At 42.5% G+C, this 13388-nt stretch overlaps 1 protein-coding gene across 1 annotated transcript in view; it reads right to left on the bottom strand.

The window, feature by feature from the left end:
* The window catches only part of LOC106808093 (nudC domain-containing protein 1-like), a gene marked incomplete at its 5' end in the record, with an annotated part of 19878 nt that overhangs the window by 1742 nt on the left and 4748 nt on the right, over nucleotides 1-13388 (bottom strand). Inside the window, 6 exon segments of the mRNA XM_014810659.1 lie at nucleotides 2122-2179; nucleotides 10348-10570; nucleotides 10982-11161; nucleotides 11562-11745; nucleotides 12047-12158; nucleotides 12578-12648. Of these exon segments, the coding sequence (XP_014666145.1) occupies nucleotides 2122-2179; nucleotides 10348-10570; nucleotides 10982-11161; nucleotides 11562-11745; nucleotides 12047-12158; nucleotides 12578-12648 (828 nt within the window).

Here is a 13388-nt window from a genome sequence, read left to right on the forward strand (position 1 = left end):
CTGCACGTAGCCGAGGCGTGTGAGGTCGCGACGTGCCGAAATTGCGCGCGAATCGGAGTCCGGCTGCCAGAGCAGTCCGCGACGTCGTGACGAAGGCAGAGCGCGCGTGACGCAGACGATGGCAAGTCGTACGTTAAGATAACCACTGATTGCTGCTGAGGCTCGCCTGCAAAACCCAAGTGAGAGGGGGCATTGCATTGGTATTTTGAGTTATTCCACGATCGCCTCCAGCTACGTATACGAGTGCATTAATGTTATTATTATATTATTATTGTTGTTATTATTATTATTAGTTAAACGTGATTATTTATTATCGACACAACATCTCAGCGCAGTATACATGAGTAGCAGGTTAGAGATAACTGAGAAAATTCTTAGGGTGTACTTCCGACTCTAGGGCTTATGCTTTTTTAGTTTTTCCTATTACAAAGCTGCAAACTACTTTTATTGATTGTTCTTGAATGATACTCTCACTCCTTGCACTGTGAATTGCACACGCTAATGAGGATTTCCATTGAGATATCACTCACGTAGGTCACCCTGATATGATTTTTCTATTCTTTATTATCCTACTGATTCTGCCAATCTCATCTTTCCTCATTCATTTTTCCAGCTAATTACGTGACCATATGTACAACGAACATGATAAATAATTCCCTACTTCTGTTAAACAACAACAAAAAATATTATTAAGTGTGAATTTTCGAAAGTGGCAACGCTTACTTGGTGGCTAGCAACATGAGATTCCCATCTATCCGCACCAACAAGGGCAGTGTGCCTCCGGGAAGGCATCCACCTCCTCCATGTCCTGGTTCGAGAAGACACAGGCTTATCCGGATCGGCGTTCTGATGAGGTAAGAGCATGATTGTTAAGGTAGTGATAATATAATAGGTTTGTTTCCTACGATATGCAATCATATCACTAGTTTACGTTAAAGGACAGTAGCCTCTAGATTTTACTGCATACAACATGTATTCTGTATAACAAATCGTCTATACCACACGTATTTGTTACAAGATACCTTGTTATACCTTGTTTATACATGTGTTACCAGATACCTTTGTTTATAATTATTTACACATCAACGCTTACAAAATTTGAACGGCGCCATGACACCCGCGACCGTGCTGCCACACCCAAAAAAGTTGCGTATTTGACAATTTATTTTGCAGGTTACAGACGAGGGCTAATCACAAAAGTGCATATTATATTTTACCTAAATCGCTTATTTAAGCGAAACATATCATTTTAGGGGCAATTTATCGCATATTATAACTGAAACATATGTCGTCTTATAAGATATTACAATCTTTGCCTTTTAATGATGACATAGAAACCACTCGTCTGTAGCCCTTGGTTGGAAAGTGGTTTTTGGCGCAACTTATCAGATCGTGCGCTTTGAGTGCGCCACCGTCGTTCGTAAGTCAAACTGATAGTCGTTAGCTATTTAAAACATTTTTAATAATATTTCTAATGGTGATTGAGAACCATGAACTGTTTATGTAGCGTGATTTATAACCTAATACGGCTGAAATACCCTAGAACCTAGTAGTAGACTCTCCCTTTAATATTGCCTTGGCTAACCTAGTTGATGCGTGAACTATAGAAAAATTGTCTTCAGATTCTCCATTTGTACTTACAGCAATAATAATACTAGTCATTTGATGTCCTTAGCTATAAAAAATATGTTATGGTAGGTATTAGCACGTTTTATTGGTGATTCCATGGTTTGCTAGCTGCGTCACAGTAAAAGCTCAGATAAATGCATGCATAGCTTCTCCGCAAGAAACTGCCATTCTCTTTCGCGGGAAGCTTGTCTCAACCGAATGTTCCAAAATCTGAGGAACAGGCTGTACCGCGCGAGGTTATAATAGAGACGCAAAATGCACATCGACTTGACATCTTTTGGCAGTCACCACCTTCATATGGCACTAATTCATCCGTGGTTGTTGGCAATGAATAACCACTGCATCAGAGTCGCACTCACAGACATAAAATAGATGAAGTGTCACTCCTCACTGCCTACCAGAGTGCTCAATGCTTAAGCGCGGCCGGCGCGTTCGTGAACACGGGCGACATATTCAGGACAAGTTGTCATCTCGCCTCTCTCATGCGCCCACCACAACCAGCTTGCCAGTTCTGTCCGTTGCAAGAGCCTGGTAATCGGGAATTTCTACCCTATAAAAAGGAGATTTACAGGTTTAAATGCAGGTAAAAGGTGTCCAGAAATTCACGTTTATCGATTACAGATCAAACAAGTATGAACAAGTAAGTTTCTATGATTACAGAGTGATCTATTATTCTAAACAATTCTGATGGACTTTTTAAAATGCTACTGGATATAAAGTATTTTAATGCAGTAAATGACACATAACTAGCATAATAAGATCATTCAAAACAGAATACGAAATATACCATACACGTATACCTAACATAACAGAATTTGATACTAACAGCTTTCCTAGCAGTCGCTTGACAAACATTTTAGGCCTGATTTTAGGAGAAATTCAGGTTTTTTTAGCGGCCTATTTTTAGGCAATTTTTAGGATAAATCGAAACCTTTTAAGTGATTAAAAATATGTCACTTACGCTTTCATAGACATACATCGACATTTTTTTTCGAGGGCCTTTTTAACAATGCAATAAATGAAAAAGATCAGGTAGGCAGCAACTGAGTGCCATAAGACATTGCAATTGCGTGACGTAAATCTATCCACAATTCCGAGCAATTCTGAGACTAGGCTCTTTTTTATAAGCATAAATTTTGTTTCATAAAGAGAGACACAAGACTGACAAAGACACAAAGACAAGACAAGGATCAAGATCAAAAGTTAAAAAACTTGTTTCAAGTGAGTCATAAAACTTTTTTTAAAACTGATAAATTTTTTTTTTGAACAATTTTTTGTATTTAATTAAATTGTCAGGCGGCGTGTACAGGGGGGGTCAGGCGGTCGCGTACCCCCCCCCCTGCTCGTCGCCAGAAAACGCATCTAAGCAGTCTAATTTCAAAATTTATCTGGGAGGGCCCTCAGACCCCCTTCGCGTCGCTCCAAGTTTGGGTTACGGTTGGCCCGCCCCCCCTGGGACAAATCCTGTACACGCCCCTGATTGTATTTCGACATTGTCAATCCATCTTGCCTGCTATTTCATTGTTGAAACGGTCCAAAAATTGATGATCACGACTCCACCCACGAAAAATCCTGATACACCCCGTGTTATGTGTCAGCTTACCAACTATTCTGCTATCCTCCAAGTCCTTCAATAACTGTACATCATCAAGCTTTCATGCAAATTAGGATGTCTTGTAGCATCCAGACGAGTCGAACAGGCGTCGTATAACAGAATTACTCGAAGCCTTAGGAATCAACTGGTACTGAGTCACAATTACTCACTCTGTATAGAAGATAACTAGAAAACATCCATTGGCAGGGTCTCCAACCTGTGAAGTTCAATGCGTTAAGTTCCCGCGGTGATCACTATAACTATGCGTATTCAGAAATTGATGGACAGGCGGGATGTATCTTGGGTGCGCAGACAGGCCGCGTGCCGTAGGCATGCCAGTGCTAGGTAAGGGGGCTGGCGGCAATTCGCTCCAGGAATATTTTTTTATATTTAAGCCATTTTCCTGCCATATTGAGGCTATCTATGGCATATTCTCATTGCGATAACACTATCTCAACCCTAGACCTCAACCCTACAACCCTTGTCTATTATGCTAGGCCGCACACTATCGATGTTTAGGCGCGATCGGGAGGCTTAAGTTTGGCTCGGCGAGGCCTTAAGTTTGGCTCGGGAGGTCATTTTGCCGCCGATTCGAATTTTGAATCAGGAGCCGGAAGCGGTTCTATAGATGTGCGAGGCTTACCGAACGCGACTCGGAATGTGTGGTTGGCAATCGACCGCCGCTCGGCGGAGCGGTGAAGAAAATTGACTCAAATCACAAGCAGCGGCATTGGGAACCGCCATACGGTAAAAATAAGCGGTGAACACTGCGACCCTTAGTACAGCGCTAAATGCTCGCTTGGGAACGCCATCGAGAGTGCTGACACTGGTTTGTGCAGCCCACTTTTTGAGTCGGACAAGTGTCGGGGTGCTAACAATCATCCGGAGCGGGGCCTACGATGCATCGGAGCGGATCACTAAGTCGCTGGCGGCTTAAGTGTGGGTAAGCAGCCAAAATCGTATAGTGTACGGTAGCTTAGCAGACAAACTAGCGACACCTTTGCAGACAATCGCCTGTCTGACTAGGCGTGTCTCATTTATGCTACCGCACACTATCCGACCCGAGGCAATCGCGAGGTTACGTCTGGATCAGTGAGGCTTAAGTTTGGCTCGGGAGGTCATTTTGGACGGATTCGAATTTTCGAATCGCAGAGCGGAGCAGATCGATATAGGTGTGCGAGGCTTCGATGGCGACTCAGATAGGTGTCGTGCGCATCCCGCGCCGCGCCGACTGCTGAAGAAAATTTGATCAAATCACAGAGCGAGCGCTATGGGAACGCATTCGTATTATGGCGGGAAAACACTCCGACCCTTAGTACCGTTCTAAATTCGTGGAACGCCAAGCAGAAGAGTGCCATGTTTGCGCCAACTTTGAGTCGACAGTGTGCGCGGGGCCCTGCGATGATCGGTACATGGTGGTCGTAAGTGTGCGATGGTTAGTGCTTGCTGATAGGGTCTATGTCCCAGCAGGTACTCGGGACGTACGCCCTGGTACGGTCGGTATACCAGAACGTACCTCTGTACTAAATACTACTATCTAATATGCCGGACCGTACCTCGCCTTACTCGACTTAGCGGTTTAGGGATGTCACCTACGCCTACTCCTACACCCTACTCTAAGCCTAACCCTGAACACTAATCCTAAGCCTAACCCTAACCATATCAGTAAGACTAGTCTGGCGAGCCGGATATCCGCGCGAAGCGCGCAAACCCGCTGCCCGGCTTCTACAGACTTCGCTTGCCGCCTTCCATCACCATTCAAACGGGTTAATATATAAGGCAAGACAGTCTGCAGCCGACCGCGCGAAGCGCGCAAAACGCTGCTGGCGGCATTCTAACACGAACTTCGCTCGCCCATTTCCAATCACTCCGGTTTAATATATAAGGCAACAGTCTGCAGCCCGGTATCGCGCGAAGCGCGGCGGAAAACGCCGGACTGGCGGCATTCTAACATCGACTTGGTTCTTGATGTTGAGCAAGTTCTTGCACTTGACGATGATTTCACTGCACCCATGAGGCTTGAATTTGCTTTGAAATGCTCGTAAACTTTGGCGCACTCGCGCCGCGCTCTGATTTGCTTAAAAAACGGATTTGGCTACTTTCTTCTTGTTTTGTTTCTGTGATGAGTGTAAAGATATGGTGGTATAGCGCACACGACGCCAGGCATAGGCATAAGTAGTACTGGTACCATTCGCCACCTTTCACTCGCATATCCTTACACTCACTAGATGTAGCGTTGTGGAATACTGTCGACGGTACCAGTCTATTGCACATAGATTGATATGCATGGCCGTCTATTTATAACCATGGAAAAAGTTTCTATGTTGTTCTCGTTTGATTCGTTAAATATAGACGACGCAGTCACTGAAATGTTTTTTACATCGGAAGATCATCCTAATTAAAAGGAAAGTCGAATTTTGTTATGGGCAGACTAAGACTATAATAGTATGTAACAAGCGTAGATGCAGCTTACAATTTGTTACATTACAGCGCGTGGCGTATAGCCGTGTTATGTCGAATCTATGATCTTGGCAGTGGCAGCTGCATCTTTGGCATGGTCAGACTTGCAGTCATTAACTGATATGTACAGTCTTGTCGGTATTTATTCATACTATCATAAGTGACGGGAAGTTGTACTGCAAGTATGTAGTAGGTAGCGGCAGTTGCTGATATAGCTGATCCATAGATGATACTTAAGGTTAGTAAGTGTACTGAGCACCTGTAAATTAACCCACTATTATAATGCCCTATGTAAACAGAAATGAATAAACCCTGAATGTTCAATTATATTTATATCCAGGTTTATTTTACTGCCTATAAGTGCTAGAGTCCTACATTAATACCGAGTATGCATGATAGTGTTGTAGACGGCGTTTGTGGCATGTCTTGGTAGTTTCTCGGCTAGGCTTAGTCACTCGATGGTAATTCGAGTGGGGAGCGAGTCCCAAGTCTATATAGGCTTTGTCCTGCAGCATTTCCATTTACGGGAGGTTTCGCAAACCCTAGGAATTTCATCAGTCTTTTCTGTGATTTGGCATCACACAGCTCGTCACGGAAGCAGGAGACTGTTTTTTATAAAATAAGTGAACACTGTTCACGTCCCAAAGTCTACCCTCTGTGTCCCCACTAAAATTGCGGATGTTCGTGGCAGCTAGCATGCATTGGCCAGCACACGGATTCCAGTAGATGCCAGCGTGCATACTGTCGATAGGACGTTCCCGCGGGTGCGTGCGGCCTTGCCGCGGCACTGCCGCCGCAGATAAAAGATCTGCGCTTCAGCGCAATTGGGATCAACATCTCATTTCGGCAATGCTTCTCTAGTATCCCGTCTCATCTGGATAGTTACCAGGGTACGTTCTGGTATATACCGGACCGTACCCAGGGTACGTTCCGGCAGTACCCTGGGGGACATAGACCCTATCAGCCTTAGTGCTGTGCACAGTGCAAAATCGTATAGTGTGCGGCTAGCATAACCGTAGACATGCCAGATACAAAATGCCTGAAAAAAACAACAATGTGTCCAAGCAAACAATGCGAACAATCAGTGCAAATTTTGTACAGTGCAACTGAAATGAGGAATATAACCTTGCCGCTGCAGAATGCGGAAAATTAAGCCTAGAAATCGTAACGATTCCGCAGAATGAGGAATGGTTGGAGACCCTGCATTAGACAGTTAATTACAAACCAAAAGTTCATCATCTCATCACCAAAAACTCCAAACATATCTGTGGAAATTTATTTTTAGGAATTTGAATAAAATTTTAGCCCTTTTTAGGAATTTCATACATTTTTTACGTTTTTTTAAGAATTTTAGGACGAGCTCAAAATTTTAGGAATTTTTAGGAATTTTAGGGCCGCTGGAAAGCCTGTACTAATGATGATATTGAATGATTACAATAATAGTCCGGCAGAAAAGATGGCTTTTTTCCTTGAACCTTGCAATTGGGTATATAGTTTCTTTTATTGCTCTAAAAGTTTGCCTTCATAGTCTACTTCAATGATCCACCAACTGTCACTCTGGCAGTGGTGGGGAATTTACTCTACACACCTTTTATTTAATACTAGCTGCGGGTACCCGCTGCGCTGCAAAATCGTGCTACTAATTCATACTACTAATAATCGGACACAATAGGAACATTGGGTAAAAATGGAGAATAACATTGCACACAATATCAATATTTACAAATCAGTCTAATAAGATAATAAGCATGGTAAAAAACTGTTACGTATGACATTTATATCACAGCACAACCCAACTTAGAACCCCTGGAACATAATAGTAATATGGTGTAAATGACAAAAAGTTATTAAAGGGATGGGGAATTGTAGGCGCCTCTCAACTGGTCCTACGTGGTATGACCATTGAAAGGCAGGCATTGTCGGGATCACTCTCCGGCCTGAGACTCTAAAGACATGGGCCTTGAGTCGACATATATGTAGTCAGATGATGGATGACATGACCTACCTGAGGGAGGGCACTTCAAGTAAATCTCAAACAACACACAAAGAAGAGGCCAAGGGACGCATTACAGCAGACAGACAAGACAGAGTAGTTATCCAAAGGAAGCTGGAAACATGCATTGATCCCCTTAACCCTGATGTTCACCCTGAGTGCTTGGTAAATGTGGTAACCGGTTCACTTGCACCAGCTTCAGTAAATGTTGAGAATGCACTCACCATCGAAGAAACCCAGCTACGTAAATTCCAAGAGAATCTTCCTGGAGGTTACTATGTCAGCATAGAGAGGAAGGTTAAAACAATGGCAGTGACCAAGAAAGGCATCCCTCTAGGTCCAAAAGTACTCTATGACACTGAGCTAATCTATTCCCGCATCGTAGGTCTCCAGGCAAGCACAAGAGAGGTTAATATCAAAGATGTATTATCCTATGAACTCTCACCAATACCGACTGCATTCTTTGAGGAATCAGGTTTGTTCCTTTAGAAATTATCTGGTATTTTTTCTAAAAATAATATGTATTTAATTCTACCATCGTTTGGTTGTGGAAATTCACATTAGAACACACACTATTTTCGTAACATTGTTTTAATTTGCCATTTCAAGAGAGATGTGCATCTGTACAGGAAAAGCTGACCTCAAGAACAAAACGAGAGTTGAGATGTCCACAAGAAACCAGACAGCCATGGATTGTAGTGTTCTTGATGGCTGTGCATTGCTATGGCAAGTACCTTGGCCTGCCTCAAGTGATACAAGGCCAGCAACAGTAGCCCACTATGTAGAGGGTTTCAAAGGGATCGTACAACAGCGCCTAAGGATGGGGGATGTATATCTCGTCTTTGACAGGTATATTCAATACAGCACCAAGTGTTCAGCCTGCAAGGCACGGGGTCCAGGTGGTTGTAGGGTGTTCCAATTACAGGCATCATCACCGCTCCCTCCACAGAACCAGATTTTAAACATCTCTCAGAACAAGAAGCAACTGATCCAAATTATTTGTGAGGACTTTAAAGGTGACATGGATGTACTGGGAGGCCATCCCCACACGTTAGTCATTACTGGCCAAGATGATGTGCCTGTAGAGATTTCTCCATACGGCTTAGTAATTCAGAGAACAGACCTCAAGACAGACCATGATGAAGCAGACACAATCGTCACAGCACAGGCGATATATGCAGCACAAGAAAAGAAGAAGAAAGTCATTGTTGAGGCAGATGACACAGATGTGTACGTTCTGTTGGTGTACCATTACCTCGATAGAGTGTTGTGGATATTAGTGCTGTTGTGGATATTAGTGCTACAGTGATAAAGCTTTCCAGTATCATTCCCGACATGTTACGAGCCCATGCCCTGACAGGTTGCAACACTGTTCCCATGTGCCACGGGATCGGAAAGGGCAAGATGTTGAAAACTCTTCGAGGAGGGAAATGCAGCTTGAGCCTCCTTGGGAATCAGACTGCTGACTTTGATGATGTGTTGCTGGACAGTCCACAGCTTTTGTCTCAGCATGCTACAACATGCATGATGCAACATCCATGACTGAGTCAAGAATTAAAGCTTGGAAAACAAAGACAGGTAGAAAAGGAGCAACAGGTACACCGAAGCTGTGCACTCTGCCACCCACCAATAAAGCATTCAAAGAAAATGTCAAAAGAGCACACTATCAGTGCTGCAACTGGAGACATACCCTAGAGGGACATCCAGACCTTGATCCCACGGAATATGGCTGGGTAAGGGATGAGGAAACTAAGTCCCTACAGCCTGTCACTCTCCCTGTTACGACTCCCCCAGCACCAGATTACATACTCAAGCTCATCAAGTGTTCTTGTTCTTCGGAGAGTCCATGCAAGTCCATGGGCTGTAGTTGTAACATTGATAGACTGGCGTGTACAATGTTTTGCAATTGTCAGGGCAGTGTTGCATGTTGCAATGAACAAACTAGAGTCGTCCAACACGAAGGCTTTGATGACGAGGAAGAGGAGGAGGAAGACGATTAAAGCCAACTGATTTTGTTTTGAAATTGTACCAGAAAATGTAAATTGTAGGTAACCTATAAAACTCATTTTCGTGGATTTTGCGTGTTTAACATAAGGGAAGGTTTAACGGTAAATAAAAACCAATTTTCATACCTAATCACAGACGTTTATGCTTGTATTAGTCTACAACTATTTCAAAATGTCAAATGCATCTGTAAATGATGGTATAATATAATATTTACATGCATTGGCATCTCATTATTGGACACTAGGCTTTATTTAATCCAAATTCAATTGTTCATGATGCGGTTTTGGATAAATCTACATTAAATAAAATTCCCCACAACTGAGCAACTGCCAGTTGTTAGAAATGCCTTATTTGGTGCAAGAACATAAGAAAACAAACGTAAGAAAAACTATATACCTCCATGCAAAACATATGCCCAATTCTGCCGGACTATAACATAACAAATATTACCGTAAATATGTGAATACTATGTAATAAGTGCACATATATTCAGGGGCATATGACTAGTCTTAATATGTTCATGATATGTTTATGATACCATGTAGTGAATATACAATTGCTAGGTATAGTACCGATACAACTCGTGCAAACGTAAAAACGGCTCTAAAAAATCTACACTAGTAATGAATTCATTCAGATCAGAAAATGACCCGACATTACACACCTTTGTCCATCTATCGTCCACGTGCTTTCATCGACCTTTATCGGGGCTTGCAAGTCGCCGCTCAGAAAGGCTGTGCTGTTCTTCAGGCCAAAGTGGAAAGCGGACATCGACAGCCGCACATCAAGGTCCGCCTTGCCGCATCGCTCCGGAACCGTAAACTGGACATTCACCTCGTCATCGGTTTGACTCCATGTATACAGCGGATGTTTCTCGGCATCTTTCACTAGTGTAAGATAATGCAAAGCCCGTTTAGTCCTTGTACGTCCAAGAGAGGGTGCTAGTAGTAGATCAGGTGAGAACACATGGTGGCGCTCTAGATACTACACGCTTATGTAACGGTGTTAATAAAGTTAACCTCAACAGTATGTAACAAAGCAAAGACAGTCGTTGGCACCATTATTATAATGCTCAAGAACATGACATATTTAACAACTAGAACGTTGAAAGGCCCTTTAAAACATCAGCACGTGATCATCGATAGTAGCACGCGGGCAATATACACGTAGCGTTTTCCATTGAAAATTCCAATTACATCATGCGATGATAGACAAAAGATTTAAGATGATACTCGACTTTGACAAATGGCAAAGGGGAAACAATATACGAATTGCTCATATCACTGAATTTGCCTTACATGTTTCCTCCTGCTTTTCTACTCGTTCTTCTACTGGGTTCATCGAGTCGTACACTACAGTGTACGGCTTGTCGCTGGAAATGTACACCGCTGTAGCATTGTCCGTCAGGCACACGTAGTCTGGAATGCTGCGACCTTTTAATCTTCTCACTCGCTTTAATGTCCATGTCTCGTCATCTCCTGAGAGTGGCATAACGGGACGCCTCAGGATTACATGCAACTTCATTACACTCATATTTAACTAGATGGATAGAACAATTGCATGGAGGCTAGATGTGATAGATAATTTATTGAGCTTTACACCATAATAAATATTATAGACCATTTGACCTAAAAAGTGCTAAACAAGAGTAGCTAGACTATCATCCTTCAAGTGGTGCATTAATCTTGTCTTATTAAATAACCTGACGTTAAGCTTAGGACTCAATACATGTACAATGTCAACTAAGTTTAAGAATGTATATTTCCATAAATACACACCTTGATAAATGTCACCTAAGCTTAGAACTGCATACAAACACACCCTTTAGATGAATGTCACACGAGCTTAGTATTGCACACATACGTGAAGAACACTCACCTTTCACAAACGTGACCCACTCCAGCACGGACACAAACGTGACACCCTCAACCTCCTGCGTCGTCTCCTCCACGTGGAGGAGCAAGGCATCGATCACGTGGTGACCATTAGCTGACAGGTGGTGACAGCAGTGATGAATGGCGAACGACACTCCCTCTCCCAGTGGGAAGCCTCTGTAGCTAACCTGAACGGCAGACGACAAGATTTCTCTCATTGCATCGCCCCCTACCCCCGAGCATAAATTCCATGACACCCACCCGTACATCGCAGATTCAGGCTCTGGTCGCATGACATCGGCTACGCTGCATCTGACCCTCCTTTACATCCTCCATGATCTTTTATATCTGTTTATTGTAAAGTAACTTTGCAGCAAAGCTCTATTTTTACAAATAACACAAAGTGTCAGTTAAATTAAGCGTGGTGTTAGATGGGCATATTCTTCCTATAACAAGTCTGCTGCCGGGTTCTATGCAAGCATCACTCACCTTCCACTCAGATAGCTTTAATCTGTTTCCAGTGTTTAACACCCAAAACTTTCCTGCACCATCCGAGAGAATAGCCCAATCTTTTGCAGGGAAATCAATGGTCACATTATATCTAAATTGAAAAAATGTAATCATGTGCTGACAAGCATATGGTGTCCTGGAGACACAGTACATCTAGCATGCAATGAAGAAATTTTGTCATAAAACGCAGACAGATTACTTAAAGCCCATACGAACCCAATCAAAAAATGTATATTAAACCTAGTAATGTCCAATGCTGTTATTTTTTGGAAAAAATACACAGATGGGTTCGTATACGCTTTTAATACATAAGATAACACATGTAACACACGTTTCAATGGTTTTGACACAAATTATCTAAACAATGATTAGTCAACTCTAACACATTTATTCAAGCACAGCTACATTCAAGAACTAAATCAATAATAACAGTTAGCTGTTATAGTAACTTCAACATTTGAATACATGTACAATTGCTTTGCCTTAGAGCAGTAACAAACATTACTATACCTGCTAGAGGACTCATGTCTAGCGCTGTCCGATATTGTATGAACAATCCGCGTCTTCCGTGGTCTCTCATCCTATAAAGTATAAGAATAATTATGCATAGGCCTATATATTGTACTAAATAATCATTTAGAACTATATAATAGTTGCCATAAAGCTTTCAGCTGTATTACAAGGTAAACATTTTATGGTTAAAAGGGGGGAACCAATACTGTTGAATGACTCATATACTTTTGCTACACATTTCCTTTGATATGTGGGGAAGAAAAAATCCAGCCCAGTATTTCAACTCATAAGTTCAACTAACTCAGAGGAGTGAGCTGCACTCCATAGAGCCTTGCCACACTCACAGCTCACACATGAACATTCTAATTACAGTTACACACACAGGTCGCAGACAAGCATCGATCATTGTCACAACAACATTGGCTCGGGAATGTAATTTCCTGGCGCAATCGAAATAATCGATCATTCTAGATTGAAATTAGAAACTGGCACCTTCAGCATGCAGTGTTCCCAAGTTGTTGTTTTTTAACATAAACAAGTGCCGCAGAGTAACAGCGCTCACCTGACAGCAGGTGTTCTGATGCTAAACTCACTGGCAAACGAATGAAGAGCACCCTCCCATCACCGCGTTCGTGCTCAGAGCATATATCTAGGATACTACTAATACAGATCTAAAATCTATGATAGCTAGGCTTTGCTATACCGGTAGTACAGTAATAAAGATACAGCTGTGTAACTTTAAAACGATCATTGCGAGAATTTTGCTCAGAAAAACTAAATATAGCTGAATATAGTCTCACCTGACAGC

This window comes from Priapulus caudatus, unplaced genomic scaffold (genome assembly GCF_000485595.1).
Source record: "Priapulus caudatus unplaced genomic scaffold, Priapulus_caudatus-5.0.1 Scaffold253, whole genome shotgun sequence".
In the NCBI taxonomy this organism is placed as follows: domain Eukaryota; kingdom Metazoa; phylum Priapulida; class Priapulimorpha; order Priapulimorphida; family Priapulidae; genus Priapulus; species Priapulus caudatus.